Genomic DNA, 14,157 nt, shown 5'->3' on the forward strand with positions numbered 1-14,157 from the left:
AGCAGTAATTCCAAGTGTGTAAAATTCCAACAATTTTGCTCACAAATCCCTTTCCTTGCTTTGTGACAACACTAAAGATGCTCTGCAGGATTATCTGGAGCAGGAAAAAAAGGGACAAATTCCACGAGAATAAATATTCCCTGGAAGGAAATTAAATTTTGGGTGTGGGAAAACCAGGAATAACACCCAGGTAAAGGTTTGGAGCTGCCTCCCCTACAAAGCCTCAGAGGCAGAGATTGAGTGGGTTAAATTGTGTATTTTATTCCTCAAAAATCAACTTCAGCTCCTGCAAATCTGAGGGAAATATCTGATGTGTCTCATCCCAATAGCTGAGCTCCAGGGGGAAGAAGAAGAAGCAGAAAATAAATCACAAAACTTGCATTTGTTTCCTAGCTTTGGGTGGGGAAAAAACCCTTAAAGGAGCAGAGAGAAATTCCTCAGGGGGAAAAGGAAAAAATCTTAAAGGAGCACGGAGAAATTCCCCAAAGGGAAAAGAAAAAATCCTCAAATGAGCACAGAGAAATTCCTTGGGGGAGGGAAAAAAAAAATATCTTAAAGGAGCACTGAGAAGTTCCTCAAGGGAAAAGGAAAAAAAAACTTAAAGGAGCACAGAGAATTTCCCCAAAGGAAAAGAAAAATCTTTAAAAGAGCACTGAGAAGCTCCTCAAGGGAAAAAGGAAAAACCTTTATAAGAGCACTGAGAAGGACCCCAAGGGTAAAATAAAAAATCCTTAAAGGAGCAAAAAAATCCTTAAAGAAGTTCTCCAGGGAGACACAGAGAGAGCAAGAATATCCTGGTGGATCTGGGATCAGCTCCTGGGATTTCACCTGGAGTCACATCCTGATGTTGTCCCCAGCTAATAAAAATTCCCCAGCCTGCAGAGGATGAGCTGAAACCTCCTGGAAGTGGGAGGAATTTACAAACCAGCTGTGGGTCTGCTGGTGGATAAAACCAGCACTGAGAGAGAAAAGAAACAATGGGATGGATTCCACTGATGGATGAATGGGAAAAGAGATTTGCCTTTACAAACAAACTGTGGGTTTGCGGGTAAATGAAATTGGATATTGGAAGATGAAAGAAGCAATGGGGCAAAACTTTGAATTGTATAAGAATTAAAAATGGAAAGGGAGGGTTGTACATTAGAGGGGAATCTCAGGTGTCAGGTGTTGGGGCAGTCTGTGCCTCTCAGGTACCTCAGCCCATGGGGAAAGAGAGAGGGAAATTGGGATAAAAGGAGGCTGCATCCTCCAAAAACTGGAGAGATCCCAGGGGAATGGCCCATGGCCTCTCCCTTTATTGGAATAAAGCAAAAAGGATCCTCTGTCTCCTTTTTGGTCATAAACCTCTGGTGCTTGTGGATTCATTTTCCTGACATTGGGAAGCCCAGGGCAGGGTGTGGAATGGGATGATCTTTACGGTCTTTTCCAACCCATTCCAAAATTTCCTATCATGACTTTTAACCCCTTCTGCCCTTCCCTAACCCTTCAGTGACCTCTGCCCTCATTCCCAAAACCTCTTGCAGGGAAACTGAGGCACAGGCAGGGGAGGCAGCAGCTCCCTGGGGCAGCTGTGCTGCTGCTGAGCTGGCAGTGATTAGTGGCACTGTGAAGTTATGGAGAGGGGGATCCAATCCCAGCTCTCTATTTGGAGGGGTGAGTGTTCTGCAGGTTTTTTCCCTGCCTGTGACAATCTGCACAAATAGGCTTTTAAATTAAGCAGTGATTTGGAATATAAGTGAGTGCATTTAAGCTGCTAAGAGATGGAAAGATCCTAATGGCTGAAATATTTGTCATATCACAAATAAACTGGCTGGATCGGGAGCCACTAATATAACTAATTTTTAGCAAATCCTTCACTGCTCTGTGAGAGAAAATGAGGTCAGCACAGGTTGAGGCAACAGCAAATGAGCAGCTGCCAGGAGGCAGCACAGAATACTGATAAAGGAGTGCAGGAACTGCACTGCCTGCCCACAGAAACAGGAATCACTTTGCTCAAATGAAGATACAGCTCCTTCCACAGCATCCAGGCTTTAATGGAAAGGTGCCAGTGAATAGAGGCTTCCAATGGAGCTGGAATATAAATGCATTCCAAAGGCTCCCCACACCTGGGCTCAGCCAGTTTTTACCCATCTGGGAGATTTGGGTGGGAGAGAGGGCAGCAGGGTGTCCTGGGGAGAGTCCCTGGGATTCCCACAGCTCCTCTGGGATTTTCCAGGTCTAGGAATTAAATCCTGGTTTAATGTGGCACTCACAAGGAGGAAAAGTGACATGAAGAGGAATTCACAGTTCGCTTTCACAGATAAAAAACGAGCTCAAATCCCCCACAAAGATCGTGCCAGGAGCAACTCTTGCACTTCCAGAGGGTGAGGAACTCAGAGGAGCCCCCAAAATTTTCCAGATTTTGTTCAGTACAAGGTGCTGATACAACCTGTCGTGGTCTAAAAGCTGCCCCAAACATTTGGGACCAGCTGGGATGCAGCCATGGTCTGGTTCTAAGGGAAAAACAACAGAATTTTTTGCATTCTCATAAACAACATTTTGGAAGGGAAATGCTCTCCCTCTTCCACAAGCATGAACAGCCTGTCTTGGAATAAGAGGAATATTTTGGTTATAGTTACCCCTTTTCATCCCTAAACCCTAAAAGAGTTAAAAAAAAAAAGCAATTCGTGGGTCATATGGGAAACTGAGGCAGAATTATGCTCACCATGGCAAAAACAGCTCAGCCAGGGCCCCAGGGTGTCCTGCTCTTATTTGGGAGGATCTTTAATGCAGGATCCAACCCCAAATCCCTGTGAGCTCTCCTGGGATCAATCCACAGGCAGAGGCACAGACTGGGAGCATCAACCAATTTAAGCAAAACAAGCTCGACATGGATTAACAATTGCAACAATTCCTAAACGGAACAGGAGAGGGGTTCATATTTGATAACCATTAAAGGGTTTAATGAAATAATTATAAGCCAGCCCCCTGAGCCTGGCCGTGATCGATAGCCATGAGCTCCGAGCATCACCTGCCCCACGCCCTGCCGCCCTCCCAGCGGGCAGAGCAGCGACTGCAAACGCGATTTGCACTAAAGCGCATTAACCACCCCAGCAAGGCCAGGAATGGATTAAAAACCGCAGTGAGCTGGTCAATACCCTTTATTTCCTGCATCAAGCGCGGTTTTGCCACCTTCCCTGGCGCTATTAGCGGGAGTCGATGGGCTGCCGATGGCCGGCAGAGCTGCATTAATGCAGAATGACAAAAGCGGGGAGCGCGGCATTAGCGCTTCACTCGCTTTCAAATTGCAGCCTAATGCCGGCTGCAGGCAGCTTGGGACACCTTCACACCGCTGCGCTCTGCGGGGCCGGGCTGAACGTGCAAAAACTGAAATAAATCCTGCTGCCCTTGGGGATCATTCCTGGGAAGAGAGGGAGGCAGCGCTGGGGAATCAGCAGGGAGGGTGATGGTGATGGTGATGGTGGAGGAAGAGCAGGGTGTGAATCAGCAGAGAGGGTGATGGTGATGGTGGAGGAAGAGCAGGGTGTGAATCAGCAGGGAGGGTGAGGGTGATGGTGGAGGAAGAGCAGGGTGTGAATCAGCAGGGAGGGTGATGGTGATGGTGGAGGAAGAGCAGGGTGTCAATCAGCAGGGAGGGTGATGGTGATGGTGATGGTGGAGGAAGAGCAGGGAGGTGAATCAGCAGGGAGGGTGATGGTGATGGTGATGGTGGAGGAAGAGCAGGGTGTGAATCAGCAGAGAGGGTGATGGTGATGGTGGAGGAAGAGCAGGGTGTGAATCAGCAGGGAGGGTGATGGTGATGGTGGAGGAAGAGCAGGGTGTGAATCAGCAGGGAGGATGATGGTGATGGTGATGGTGATGGTGGAGGAAGAGCAGGGTGTGAATCAGCAGGGAGGGTGAGGGTGATGGTGGAGGAAGAGCAGGGAGGTGAATCAGCAGGGAGGGTGATGGTGATGGTGATGGTGGAGGAAGAGCAGGGTGTGAATAATCCTCACCTTGCCCCCAGAACCAGGATCAGGTGCTCTTCTGCTGCTTTGCGTGTTGAATTATCCTCCAACATCCATGAAAATCCAAAATAACCCCACTTCATTTCAGTTTTATTTATTTCAGTTTAATTTCAGGTTAATTTTAGGTTAATTTCAGAGTAATTTCAGGTTAATTTCAGTTTCATTTCAGTTTAATTTCAGTTTTATTTCAGGTTAAATTCAGTTTTATTTCAGTTTAATTTCAGGTTAATTTCAGTTTTATTTCAGGTTAATTTCAGTTTTATTTCAGTTTAATTCCAGTTTAATTCCAGTTTTATTTCAGTTTAATTTCAGGTTAATTCCAGTTTTATTTCAGGTTAATTTCAGAGTAATTTCAGGTTAATTTCAGAGTAATTTCAGGTTAATTTCAGTTTTATTTCAGTTTAATTCCAGTTTTATTTCAGTTTTATTTCAGTTTAATTCCAGTTTAATTCCAGGTTAATTTCAGTTTTATTTCAGTTTAATTTCCGGTTAATTTCAGTTTTATTTCAGGTTAATTTCAGTTCCATTTCAGTTTTGCTGTTTTCTGCTGTGGCTCATAACCCAGCCCATCACATGTCCCCTCCCCAAGGGCTGTGTCACTCTCAGGTCCCAGCCCCACTCCAGGCACTCCAAAGCCCTGATTCCCACCACAATCTCCATCCTTACACCCAACTCTCACCTTTCCTGACATTTTATTTTATTTTATTTTTCTGTCTGACTGGTTTTTTTTAGGACTGTTTGGGGGTTAAGGAGTTCCCACTTCCCCACAGTAGGAAAAGAAGGCACAGCTCAGTTAATTATCCTGCAGATTATTTATAAATTTGGGTTTATCCACCAAACACAAGCTGTTCAATGCCAGTACATTATTTTTTTTCCTCAAGAAACTGCCAAAGCTTCTCCTTTTCCTTGTGTTTTTCAGGATGTGAAGGGAACAGGGTCTGACCCCAGAGCACAGCTGGATTTCCTTCCCTCTACAGCAGACACTGAATAGTTTTTGATAAAGCTGTAAAACGAATTTGGAACTCTTTTCCCCACCCTTGTTCCTGAATTCTCTGGGTAACCCTCAGCTTTTCCAAGAATGTGGATTAGGTGGGGAACAAAGCTTGGAAAATCAGTTTTGACTTCCCAACACTGAGCAAGAATGAAGTTTTCCTTTCCCCCAGTCCAGCAGGAATCCCCTTCAAGCCCAAACTTGAGCTGCATCCCAGATAAAAAAAAACCAAAAAAAAAAAATCCTCAAAAGACACCTGAAATAAAAGTTGCATTGTTTTCTTTGTTCTGCCCCCAACAACTCACATAAAACCCCCTAAAATCCCATTTTCCAAACCCCATCTCTATTTTGTGACCCTCAGGGCAACAAAAACCTTGCACACCATTAATGGAGGTGCTGCTCTGGGTCATGTTAAACACCATCAATATTTTTGGGGTGATGAAACCCAGAGGGACAACCCAAAAAAGGGACCTCTGTGCCATTCTGTGCTCAGGTGCTGCTATCTGGTGGCTCAGCACCAGCAGTGCCAGCTGTCCCTAAATTAAAATGTATTTAAATCCTTCTTATTTCTCTGTTTTGGGTGACTTTTATTCTCTAGTAATAGGGAATTCTCACAGCTGGCAGGGAGACAGCACTGCCAATTTGTCCTCAAAGTCACCTGGACTGGGCTGGGACAGGTGAATTTCTCCAGATTTGGGGTTGAGCACTCAGGGATGGTTTGGACCCAAATTCAGCCCAGGGATGTCCCAGACCATGGTGGGGGCTCATGCTCAGTGTGTGGAGCTGTGGAAGAAAGGGACAATAATTTTGGTGATGGAACAACTGAACCCCTGCCTAAGAAAGGAAATAGGGAAAGAATTCCATTATTGCCTTGCTTGAAATTTTCATTTTAAGCCACTTTGTTCAGGTACCACACCCAGCTCTGGCACTGCAGCCCAAAAATGATGTGAAGCACTGGAAGGATCAGGATTTTCCCTCACAGAGGGCAGATTTCTGCTGGGATCCTTGGGGCAGAGGCACAGGAATGGCTCAAAGGGAATGTTTGAGGTTTCTCTGGTTCCCACCCTCTTTCCCCACTGCAATACCCACCTGTATTTTATATTTTTTCCCTTTATTTCCACTGGTGCAAACAAGTGAAGGCAGAGACAGTGTGATGCCCATTAAATAGTTTTTATTCTTTAGGACATGAATTGCATTTCCACTCATTTACAGTACTGTAAAGTGCAATGGTATTCATCTCCCACCTGTGCACATTTTCAAGTATTTAAAATGCCCAGAAAAAAAATGTTTTTGTTTTTTTTGTTCCATTTTAATTTTTTTTTTCTTTTCTTTATAGACAGCAGCTCAGTTATGGAGTTTTGAATCTGGCAAGATAAACCCAGATGTGCCTACAGGATTGGGTCCTTCACTCCAACCCCCAAGCCTTGCTGGGGGTCTCCTCCAACACTAACTGCTAGTGGAATGCATTTCCCAGTGTCCTTAGTCCACCTCCTCGATGGTTGGGCCAGAGGAGGCTCCCCCAGATGGAGGAGCTCCACCCCCAGGGAATCCTCCAGGCATCCCACCAGGCATCCCTCCTGCACTCTGGTACAGCTTGGTGATGATGGGGTTGCAAACCTTCTCCAGCTCCTTCTGCTGGTGCTCAAACTCCTCTTTCTCAGCAGTCTGCAAGAGAAGCAAGAGTTCAGCAGTGAAGCAGCACAAATTCCCTCTTCAGCCCCACCACACACATCTGCATTACAGGAGAATTATCCCTGCTTGGCTTGTTCCTGAAGAACAGGAGTTGTCTGACACACTGCTGGAGAGCAGCCAGCTGGAACAGGAGGGATTGGAAACTGTTTCCAAGCTGTGGTCGCTCAGACATCCAAGGACGGTACTTGGACCAACCACCAGTCTTGTGACTTCTGGTGGAAACTACGAATGGCTTTGGAGTCACTTTCATCACAGCAACCAGAGCTCCTCCTCCATCCTGTGCCTGGGAACTCAACATGGGATTTGACATACCTGGTTCTTGTCCAGCCAGTTGATGATCTCACTTGCATTTGTCCAGGATTTTCTGGTTTGTCATCATCAGAGATCTTGCCTTGGAGCTTTCATCCTCCACAGTGGCTTTCATGTTGAAGGCATAGGACTCCAGGGAGTTCTTGGATGACACCTTATCCCTCTGCTTCTCATTCCTCTGCCTTGTACTTCTCTGCCTCCTGCACCCATCCTCTCAATGTTCCTCCTTGCTCAGCGGCCTGCAGACAACACAACCCATGAGTTTGGAATTGCTCCTTTTTCAGGGAATCATCTCCAACTCCCAAACATCACACACTTCAAATCTGGGGGGTGGAAAAACACCCAGAATGTGCCTTCTTATCAATTTGTTAAGAATTCACACATATACATCTGTGTGAAAATGCTGATTACAACAAGTCCTGATTGACATTTTCTGTTTTAAGTGCTCTCCACAGCCTCAGGCCAGCAGCTCCTTACCCTTGTCATGGTGATGGTGATCTTGTTCTCCTTGCCAGTGCTCTTATCCACAGCAGAGACATTCAGGATGCCATTGGCATTCAATATCAAAGGTCACCTCGATCTGAGGGACCCCCCTGGGAGCAGGGGGAATGCCAGTCAGCTCAAACTTGCCCCAGCAAGTTGTTGTCCTTAGTCATAGCACGTTCTCCTTCCTACACCTAAGGAGAAAAACCCATCACATTATGTCATTAAGGTCCTAATGAGTTATTAATTGTCACCCTGAAGGGATGTGGTCGCTCAGACATCCAAGGAAGTACTTGGACCAACACCAGTCTTTCGACTTCTGGTTGGAACTACGAATGGCTTTGGAGTCACTTTCATCACAGCAACCAGGAATTTACAAACAGGAATTTAACCCCTCTGGCCTAAAAATGACTTTAAGTATCAAGCAGTTGAAAGCACTGACAGTGTCTTGTTATTACTCAGAGCTTACCTGGATCAGCACCCCGGGCTGGTTGTCAGAGTAAGTTGTGAAGGTCTGGGTCTGCTTGGTGGGGATGGTGGTGTTACGCTTGATCAGCACTGTCATGACCCCTCCAGCTGTCTCAATACCCAGGGACAGGGGAGTCACATCCAGCAGCAGCAGGTCCTGCACGTTCTCTGACTTGTCTCCAGACAGTGATGGCAGCCTGCACAGCTGGGGGAAAGAGACACAGCGTTAAAAACCAGGCAAAATACACACAAGGGTAAAAAAAAAAAAACCCTAAAACTTACACAGGGTTAAAAAGAACCCTCAGAAACTCACACAGGGGTTAAAAACCCCTCTAACTTACACAGGGCTAGAAACCCATACAAGGTTAAAAACCCCTAAAAAAATACACATTGTAAACTATGATGATGCACATGGCTCGCTCAGACATCCAAGGAAGGTACTTGCACCATCACCAGCCTTTCGACTTCTGGTGGAAACTACGAATGGCTTTGGAATCTGATTCATCATTGCAAGTCCAAGAGAAAATTCAAATTCAATCCTGCCAAGTTTGATTAAGGTGAAAAACACCAATAACTCCAGCTGCTGAGTCATTACCTGCCCCGTAAGCCACGGCCTCATCAGGGTTAATGCTCTTGTTGAGCTCTTTGCCGTTGAAGAAGTCCTGCAGCAGTTTCTGGATTTTGGGGATGCGCGTGGAGCCCCCCACCAGCACGATGTCGTGGATCTGCGACTTGTCCAGCTTGGCGTCCCTCAGCGCCATTCTCCACGGGGTCCAGGGTGCCCCGGAAAGGTCTGCGTTCAGCTCCTCGAAGCGGGCGCGGGTGATGGAGGTGTAGAAGTCGATGCCCTCGTAGAGGGAGTCGATCTCGATGCTGGCCTGGGTGGAGGAGGACAGGGTGCGCTTGGCGCGCTCGCAGGCGGTGCGCAGGCGGCGCACGGCGCGCTTGTTCTCGTGATGTCCTTCTTGTGCTTGCGCTTGAACTCGGCGATGAAGTGGTTCACCATGCGGTTGTCGAAGTCCTCCCCGCCCAGGTGGGTGTCCCCAGCTGTGGATTTCACCTCGAAGATGCCGTCCTCGATGGTCAGGATGGACACGTCGAAGGTGCCGCCGCCCAGGTCGAAGATGAGGACGTTCCTTTCGGCGCCGACCTGGAGTAAACACCCATTAATTCCTACTCCTACTGTAAATTAACTCACTGGGCAGTCACAGTGATCCCTCCTTACCTTCTTGTCCAGCCCATAGGCAATGGCAGCTGCTGTGGGCTCGTTGATGATTCGCAGGACGTTGAGCCCTGCAATAGTTCCAGCATCTTTTGTAGCCTGGCGCTGGGAGTCGTTGAAATAGGCTGGGACAGTCACTACAGCGTTGGTAACAGTCTGCAAAAACAGCAAACAGCTCAGTTAGGGATGGCAATCCTCACACACAACTCCTCATCACACTGTGCTTTAGTGCCACTCACCTTTCCAAGGTATGCTTCTGCAATTTCCTTCATTTTGGTTAAAACCATGGAAGAGATTTCTTCTGGGTAGAAACTCTTTGTCTCGCCTTTGTACTCGACTGACCTTGGGCCTGCCAGCATCGTTCACCACAGTGAAGGGCCAGTGCTTCATGTCAGACTGGACCACAGAGTCATCAAACCTGCGCCCAATCAATCGTTTTGCATCTGGAAAACACAATTTCATCACATTAATATAGATCAACTCTAACTGAAAATCTAAAACTCTTATCCTCAACTTAGTATTACTACTACTTATTGCTATTTCTATGAGGCTTTAATTTTGTTCTTGGTGATTCACACAACCAAGAAAAAAAATTTCTTCAACCTCTCCCAAGTATGCCAACCCTGCAGCCTTACCAAAAACTGTGTTGGTTGGGTTCATGGCCACCTGGTTCTTGGCAGCATCACCGATGAGCCTCTCTGTGTCTGTGAAGGCCACGTAGCTGGGTGTGGTACGGTTGCCCTGGTCATTGGCAATGATCTCCACCTTCCCATGTTGGAACACACCAACACAGGAATAGGTGGTGCCAAGATCAATCCCGACTGCTGGTCCCTTCGACATCTTGTCTATAAAAAAATAATATATAGAATTAATTTATTTGTTATTATCTAGTTTGGTATATAGCTTAAAAAAAAATGGATAGGCTAGAAAGCAAGCTGGTCTAGTGGAATGTGTCCCATTACAGCGAGTAGTAACTGGGTTTCTTCCCGTTTCAACTGCTTTATGCGTTCCGGATTCTCCCTGGGATCGCAGCCCCGCTACCCCACGTGGCCGCGGCAGCGCACACGGGCTGCACTCCCCGCCTCCGCCGCTGGGCGGCCCCCGCACCACGTGGCGCGGGACTCCAACTCCCGGCGTGCCCCGCGCCTCCCGCGCAACGTGACCACGCTGAGGGGCGTGTCCGGGGGCTGCCGGGAAATGGAGTCCGCGCCGGGCGGGCCGCGTGTGCCAGCACAGCCCCAGCCCCGTGCGACAGCGACCCCCCCCTTGCTGCCATCCCCCACGGGGCCCTTCTCCACCCACGGCGGCTGCTTCCCACTGCAGCGCCCGCTCTGCCCCGGCACCGCCCACGCCGCCCCCCAGCGAAGCGGGATGGGCGCTGCGTCTCCTTGAGCCCTCCCCTCCCCCGCCTCAGCACAAAGTAAGCGGGGGCGGGGGGAGAAAGCCGGGTCCCCGCTCCTCCCCCTCCCGCGGCAAAACCCATTAAGGAGTAAAACACGCAAAAGAAAAAACACCGAGGCGGCCCGAAATGGGTTAGCACCGACCATCCCCTGAGCAACACGGTCCCTCAGGACACGAACCAGCCGGGAGCGCCCCCCGCCTTTTCCAGGCAGCGCCAGAGCTGCCTCCAGCACCCCTCCCAATGCAGCTGCGACCCCGCACGCCCTCCCCACCGCCGCATGGTGCCCCCCAGCCCGTTACCCGCAGTCCGGCCCGCTCTCTCGTTCACACACTGGGCAGGGTATCAGCTCAGCTCCGGCTCGCTCAATGCCCCGCGCCCGCCGCGCCGCCCCCCTTATACACACCAAGAACCTTCCAGAAGGCCACGCCTCCCTCTCACCTGCTCTGACCAATCAGCGCGCGGATCCCGCCCTCCTGCGCGGCGCTGATTGGTGCGCGCCGTGCGTGACGCGCGCCGGAAGAGGGAGTAGCGCGCGGCCGGCCCCGCGTTCTGGAACCTTCATGCGCTTTCCCCGCGCCCCCCCAAACCCCGCGGCGGGCGCGGCTTTCCGTGCGCGCTGACCAATCACAGCCCGCGCTGCCGGTGACGACACGAATGGAGGGCGGGGCGCGGGCAGAGCGCGGGCGCCTCGGCCATGGGCGCTCGGCGCGCGGCGGGGTTATTTGCATATTTCGCAATGGGCGGGAGCGGCCAATGGGCGCGCGGGAATGGCGGGTGATTTGCATAGAGAGCGGCGGGGAAGGGGAAGCGCAAGATGGCGGCGCCATGAGGGGAGACCCTGGGCGCAGCTTTAGGGGATCCGTCTGTGCCCGCCGCCATCCCGCTTCCCCTCAGGGACTGCGGCATTCCCCGTTCTCCTGCTCGCAGCCATTGCCTGGCGTTCCCCCGCTGCTTCCCGCAGCCTGAATCTCCCCAGGACAATCACCAGCATCCTCCATCTTCCCTTCTGCAGGGCACAGCAACATCGCCAGGTTTACCCAATGCCGATTCTCCCGCAGTGCGAGCCGCGTTTTTGTCACTGGAACTGTTTATTCCAACAGAGAAAAGCCATTTCAGCATCTCCACGCTTTATAATCCACCCTGAATGTTCCCATCCATCATCAGCGCCGGCCCAAGCCAGGGATGCAGGGACAGCGCAGCTCCCCGCAGGGATTCATTGCCGTGGAAAGGGAAATTGTGGTTTTTTTGTATCCCTGGGGCTGAGGGAAGCTGCAGGAATCACCTGAGGTCACGCTCAGGGCTACATCCAGTTCATGCAATGTTTGCACGGAATAAAGGGCGAGGGGAGAAGCCGGGGAGGCGCCGGGAGCACAAACATCCACCCCAGGGTATGGCACAGTGGGGAACCAGGCACGGAGCTGCCATTTAAACAGTAAAAACACCACAAAAAAAGCGTTTCGGGCTGACTTTAGACAAAAACACTCGTGGTAGCGCCTACAAATCCAATTCAGGGACACATCCTGTTCCTGGTGTCTGTCCTTGCTGCGCGCAGCCACATCCCGGGACAAAGGGTGGCAGCGTGGCTTTGGGTGGCAATTTGGTGACCTCAGCCGGGGGATGTGGCGCTGTCCCCCGGCTCAGCCGGTGACCCAGTGCCAGCCCAGCAGCGCTGCAGAAGGGCTGGGGGCACGGGGAGAGCCGGGATGTGCCTCTGTTCCTGCCCTGCCGGAGCGCGGATTTGGGGTGACATCCCAGCAGGGCAGGGGTTTGGAGGTGGAATTTGGGTGCAGAAGGTTCAAGGGGGGCTGTGTCATGGAGCACCAGCCGTTCCTCTGGAGATAAGGGCACTGCACAAACCATGGCACACACACCTGGCCAGGTAAAGCCCGCTCCACCCTGTCCAGAGTACAACTGCCGTGCTTTCTACTCCGAGCTTACTCCAGCGATGTTCCTCAACCTAATTCCCATTAAACCCACCACAGCACCCTTGCTGTTCTCCTTTGGGGTTGCTTTTTTTAAAACCGCGGGCAGAATTTCGGTGAGACCTAAGAATAGCTCCTTGGGATGCCGCGGTGCCATTTGGATGTACAGCAGGAAAGTGCCGTGAGTCAGAGCAGGGAGGAGGACACTTGGCGAATGACTCATCCCAGCAGAAATTAGAGGCTCTTCAACTGGACAAAAGGAGCTCATTAACTCCATATCACAGAAATTAAAGCTTGGCAGGCTGGATGGATTTAAGTATTTAAAGTATTTCGTGTGGAGTTGTTGTTTTTTTTTTTTTTTAAATTGTGGATTGAAACGTTATTTTTTTGGGAGAGAATTTAGTGTATTAAGGATCTGCTTCTCCTTCCGGTGTTTAAAACAGAATTGGGAGGAGAAGGATTATCAAGGCATTCCTCCTGCTCACCACGGCAGCAATTATTTCTATAACACTTTGCAGCTGCTGAAGTTTGAAAATCGCACATTTCCAAGGCCCTCCCTCCCCTTTCCCACGGGGTTCCCCCTTCTCAGTGTGTGTCAGGACAAACTGCTCCGGGTTAAAAATAACCCCAAATTCCTGATCGTGTACAGAAGTCGGTGACTGCACAACTCTCAAAACGTGTGTGACCTAATCAGGGTTTTTAATGCCATCAGCTCCAGCGGGACTCTTGAATCCCTTGTGAGATCACTGTGTTGTCACCCTGTTTTCTTTTAAATCCTGCCTAACCGTGTCGCAATTTTCGCTCCCAGATTTCAGCAAGGAGGATTTTCTGAGGGAAAACAACGCTGAGAGAAACCAACCATCAGCACCTTTAGCTACCCTAAATCCCACCCCCGGCTCCTGTCAGCCGGCTCCAAAGGTTTTATCTGCTGAGATCTGAACTGAGCACAGCTCAAGGTTTCCTCCTCACCTCCAGCTCATGGGGAAAGCCAAACACGTGGGCTGCTTCAGCAGGAAGGTCACAGCAGGGCGAGGATGAAGCCACCGGGGCTTGTTGTGCATTATTTATTTACCAGGTTGGCTTCCAGCTGCTGCATCCTCGGCCAAAGTATCCCAGGTGAAACGGCCACATGGAAAATTAAACCACGTTTGCTTCCATGCACCAGCCAGGGTTTCACATCTTCTGTGAAATGTCACCTAGTTTAGACTGAAAAATAGGAAAAAAAAAAAAAAAGCCCAGCTTCCCCACACTTCTCATGCAAATATGCACATTGGCTTAAAAATGGTATTTTTAACTCCATCCTTTTTTTTGGCAGCATGAAGCACATCACACCACAGAAAATGGTATGAGTTCAGCTGCAGCACTTCAGCTGCAGCACCTTTATTTATAAAACAACCGACCAAAAAAAATTATAAATCATTGATTCAAGGAATCAATAATAAATATTTGCTTTCCTCTGAGTTGTTCAGACACAGTACAAGTACACCAATCGTAGCAGGTAGCAGAGATGGAAGCTTGGTTTAGCTGCTGAGAAACAAAAAGCTACATAACATGGTAGGCATTTAATCACACAAGTAATAGCTGGCATATGACAGTAAATGCTTTAATACACTATTTTACAAAACAGGGTTTGGCTTATTTGCTTCCCATGTGCAGCTCCT

The 14,157-nt window shown here is 49.4% G+C and overlaps 1 protein-coding gene across 1 annotated transcript; it reads right to left on the reverse strand.

The window, feature by feature from the left end:
• Nucleotides 1–6,339: 6,339 nt before the first annotated feature.
• HSPA8 (heat shock protein family A (Hsp70) member 8) lies at nucleotides 6,340–11,012 on the reverse strand. The gene is given in 20 exon segments (XM_079326501.1): nucleotides 6,340–6,663; nucleotides 7,003–7,035; nucleotides 7,037–7,057; nucleotides 7,059–7,093; nucleotides 7,096–7,171; nucleotides 7,173–7,238; nucleotides 7,453–7,554; nucleotides 7,556–7,630; nucleotides 7,632–7,670; nucleotides 7,952–8,137; nucleotides 8,139–8,155; nucleotides 8,546–8,708; nucleotides 8,710–8,741; nucleotides 8,744–8,905; nucleotides 8,908–9,100; nucleotides 9,176–9,328; nucleotides 9,412–9,511; nucleotides 9,513–9,615; nucleotides 9,808–10,017; nucleotides 10,874–11,012. Coding segments are annotated over 19 exon segments (1,947 nt in total). The 5' UTR covers nucleotides 10,013–10,017; nucleotides 10,874–11,012; the 3' UTR covers nucleotides 6,340–6,477.
• Nucleotides 11,013–14,157: the final 3,145 nt, after the last annotated feature.

This window comes from Erithacus rubecula, assembly GCF_903797595.1.
Source record: "Erithacus rubecula genome assembly, chromosome: 25".
In the NCBI taxonomy this organism is placed as follows: domain Eukaryota; kingdom Metazoa; phylum Chordata; class Aves; order Passeriformes; family Muscicapidae; genus Erithacus; species Erithacus rubecula.